We start from the raw sequence: 4,143 nt of genomic DNA, 5'->3' as shown, positions 1-4,143 counted from the left end.
CATTCAGGCTCTCTAGGGGACAACACAGCCTAGCTCAGTAGGTTCCACCAGCCTCTTCAGTAAGCCAGTACAAATTGCTCTTTAATTTAGTACATGGGCAGACATGCAGTTTCTTCCACAGATTCTGTATATACACACAATCTACGTGCTCAACAGGCTACGTATATAATTATCAAATGTGGAGACACCAGACTTCCTGTGTGAAGAAGAGTTCATAATAATTAGTGTCATGGGGTCCCAAGGTGATCAGTCAAGGCTGAGTTACCTTGGATTCAGGTATCTGGGCACGTCCAGCAGATTTCTGGAATTGGTACACGTGGAATCAACTTGTGAGAAGTCATGACAACAATAAAACTGTGTGAAAAACAAAAAGAGGGGTGTCTGTAACCTTCCTGTTACAGGAAGGGGCACTGAGGGTCCGAGGCAGCATCAGCCTTCCGCAGCAACTGCTGGGTGGGGGTAGGTTTGCGGTGCCTGCACAGTCCTTGAGGACCTCTACACAGTGGGCTGAGGTGTGGGAGCTAAGAGAGCTCCCTGAGGAACCCCAGAAACTGATGGGGCTCCTGACTGACCTTCAATTTCCTCATCTGTAAAATGAGGGCTGGGAACTGACCACACCTACATCTAGAATTCCCTTTTTCTTCTTTTCTCTACAGAGGGAACCAAAGCAGAAAAAAGGGATTATGAGTTAGCACTTAGAACTGACTGACATTTCCAGAAAGAAAAGTCAGTTAACGGCACCCCTGGGGACAGTCATGACATGTTATTAGCATGGAGCTAAATCGAATCACAGTAGAGCTTCCAGGACTAGAGGTCTGTGACAAGCCATGGTTCATTCCCAACATGGAAAATTGAGGAGTTTCTAGAAAGATGGGAAGCTACTGTTTAAGCAGCAATAAGTCACAAATACAGAGTCAAAGGGACATTCCATTATACCACAGTACAATACTTCTTTTATTTATTTATTTTTGGCTGCGTTGGGTCTTCATTGCTGCACGTGGGCTTTCTCTAGTTGCAGCGAGCAGGGGCTACTCTTCTTTGTGGTGTACGGGCCTCTCATTGCGGTGGCCTCTCTTGTTTTGGAGCACCGGCTCTAGGCGCGCAGGCTTCAGTAGTTGTGGCTCACGAGCTCTAGAGCACAGGCTCAGTAGTTGTGGTGCACGGGCCTCGTTGCTCCACGGCATGTGGGATCTTCCCGGACCAGGGCTCGAACCCGTGTCCCCTGCACTGGCAGGTGGATTCCTAACCACTGCGCCACGAGGGAAGCCCAATACTTGTTTTAGATGTTAGCACTGATATGCTTCACATTTTCCAATATTGTGGAATGAGCACAGTTCATATTTTATTATATCAGGGAGTTTATTTCACAGGAAAGACTCAAATGTCAGAATCACATGCTTGGTCACTGACATTAACATATAAGAGGAGCTACTGAAATAAGACTCTGCACTATCGAAACAGCCTGGAGTGGGGGGATGGGTGCTAAATAAGTGAATTTGAGCCATTGATGGCAAAAGTGGTTGTTCCTAAGGGCTCATTCCACACGGCCTTTCCCCATGTCCTATGTTCCAAGTCTTCTGATCCCCTATTATCTAATGTCTTTCTTTTTGCTCTTCTGTCCTTATACCCCTTCCAGTATGCATTAGTCTAATCTCACATCTCTCCATTCCTTCCTACTCTCTGTCTTCCCCCATCCTCCTGTCCCTCCACCCCACCATTCCCCTGACCCTTCATCTCTACTGTCCCCACTTCTCTGCCCCACGTCCTGTTGCTCCTAACCTCCTTGTCTCTAGTTCCTCTGTCCCTCTGCCTTTTCCATTAGACGTTGACTTTTGGATCCCTGCTCTATTACTTTTGCCCACAATTGGACTTTTTTTCTCCTTTCTGTTGTCAATGAAAATTGACAATCAAGTTAAGCCAAACTGAAGCTTATAACCCACGAGACAGGCTCCCAGAAGCTCTGAGAACTGTTCCACCTGTTAGAGGTCGAAGGCACAGTCATAGATGTTTGAGACAAAGGATCGTACGTCAAAATGACATACTGATATTCTACATAAAGTTCACCAAAGATAAGTAGTTCAGGTAAGCATGTACAAAGCGAGTGGTAAGCCACCATGACCCACATACAGAGTTGGGAAAGAAAGCGAATCTTTTAAGAAGTTACATTGCTAGCATCAGAAGAAAGGGAAAGAAATGATCTTGACAGTTGGGCAGGCAGTTGAGGAGCTCTGGTTAACACGTAATGCAGATTCACACCACACGTCAGGGAGGGAGGGAGGAGGTCCAAACGGGCAGAGAGAATTTTAGGTTTAAATTTTCTCGTCCTGCCGTAAAGTATAAATTTTATTTCATCACTGTCCATTACTCAAGCTGGTTTTGACAGAAAATGAGTTCCTTCTATGGAATTTCTTTTCACTGAAAATGTTCCATCTTAAACGATACATCACTCATCTGAACACCCTTTATCAAACCCTTTACTTTACATTCATACAGGGAGAATTCCAAATCCCAAGTCCTGAAATGCTTTATAGAATCCATTCGTTCTTTGAGGCACTTCAGATCCTGCTTTATCGAGGGAGAAATTTTGAGGCAGAACTTTAGCTCCCAGTTCGAGGAGCCCTCTTTTTTCGATATGTCCAATAAAAACTGCATACTGAGGGCCATCGCCTCACGCCCTGTCTGCTTCTTTTCATCTAGCAGCCTATTCACTTCTCCGCAGCACTCTCCCCCCCGCCAGCTGGCTCCGGTCCTCTTCCACCAGGTAGGACATGGCATGAAAAAATTCCTATAAGCTAATGCGGTAAAAGCTGTACTTCTTGATGTCAAATCCCTCTTGGTAGCTGTTGCTGCTCACGAAAGCAGCAAGGCTTAGCCCATCTAAACTGTGCTTCCTGACGTCACCTTCTTCAAACACGATGCCCTCAGCTGCCAAGGGGCACAGCCCCTCAGGACCTTGTCCCGGGTAAGCTCAGAGCAGACCCCAGGGGCACTGTGGAGCAGAAAGGTGGAGACGTAGGCCATGAAGATGTCAGTACAATTACCGGGCATCTCCAAGACCTCTCTGCCTCGCTCTCTCTGCCCCTTCAGCCAGGAGCAGACCACGCAGCAAATGCCTTTGTTAGAGAACATCATTTCTTTGTACAATGTCAAGGGCATTTCTGGCTTGCTCCTTATCTGTGAAGTAGGAGTTGAAATACCTCCTCCTCTCAGGCTTCTCTGAGGATGTGGACATGGGGTGGTTCTCTCAGCAAGGACTCCAGATTTCACAAAGCCAGCACCCAGGTGGTGACGAGAAGGGCAGACCTGGGAGCATTAGCGTTCCTCCTCAACAGAAGGTGCAGCACATCCTCCGTGGGACTGGACCTCGGCCTCTTCAACCTCTCTGCAAAGGGCCCCTCTGCAGCTCATCACAGTCATCCAGGATGAACAGGAGCCACTCCAGCTGCCTCAGAGTCTCTGTGATGGGCGCTTGATTTTCCCCACAACGCCAGAAGAGGAGCTGGACCACTTCTCTGCAGCTCACATAAAAGACATCATCCAACTGGCCCAGATACAGGGTGCCAGTGGTCCAGTCCAGCACCATTTTCTGGCCAGTGTTGTCTTTCCCATGCCAGCCGACCCCTGTAGCACCACTATGGGTGGGACCTGGGAGGACTTTCCCCCTGGATCTAATAGAGCCTCCACTGTGACAGAGTCACAGTGGGCTGGGGCAGACAGGCGGATGACGCTGGGCTCCCTGAGCTGGGCGCGGCCACCAGGAGCAGCTGGTTGTAGCCGCCCTGATGCCCCCTTCTTGCCGCTCCTCTAGGCCGTGCACATGCTCTCGGTACATTTCTCCATAATGTACACTATACAAGTGAGGTGTTAGGGGTGAGATGGGAATAAAAAGAGACAGACCTCGGCCTCTGCCCTTTGGTTTCATCTTCTGTGCCCCAGAACTTGTATCTCTCTGAAAGTTGTACTTCTAGGGGCATGGGGAGGGACCGCTGCTCGTGTGTATGAGGGTGTGTATGCATGTGTGATGTGCACGTGCCCGTCTGTACGAGTGTGTGAGGGTATGTTCTGTGTGTGGGGGGGTGTCCGTGGGGTGTGAGTGAATGCTTATTTCCCCATGTGCTCACGGGAGTGTGCTACGGACGCTTG

The 4,143-nt window shown here is 48.8% G+C and overlaps 1 protein-coding gene across 1 annotated transcript; it reads right to left on the bottom strand.

Annotated features, from left to right (window-relative positions):
• Positions 1-395: 395 nt before the first annotated feature.
• Positions 396-3,832, bottom strand: NLRP10 (NLR family pyrin domain containing 10). Its single transcript, XM_024756973.1, is given in 12 exon segments — positions 396-495; positions 1,780-1,884; positions 2,356-2,420; positions 2,422-2,733; positions 2,735-2,943; positions 2,946-3,115; positions 3,117-3,218; positions 3,220-3,392; positions 3,395-3,588; positions 3,591-3,704; positions 3,707-3,781; positions 3,784-3,832. Coding segments are annotated over 12 exon segments (1,668 nt in total).
• Between the last annotated feature and the right edge of the window lie 311 nt (positions 3,833-4,143).

The sequence above is a fragment of the Neophocaena asiaeorientalis genome, unplaced genomic scaffold, assembly GCF_003031525.2.
Source record: "Neophocaena asiaeorientalis asiaeorientalis breed wild unplaced genomic scaffold, Neophocaena_asiaeorientalis_V1.1 scaffold504, whole genome shotgun sequence".
Lineage (NCBI taxonomy): Eukaryota > Metazoa > Chordata > Mammalia > Artiodactyla > Phocoenidae > Neophocaena > Neophocaena asiaeorientalis.
The sequence above is the reverse complement of the archived record's forward strand: the minus strand, read 5'-3'. Positions and strand labels throughout refer to the sequence as shown.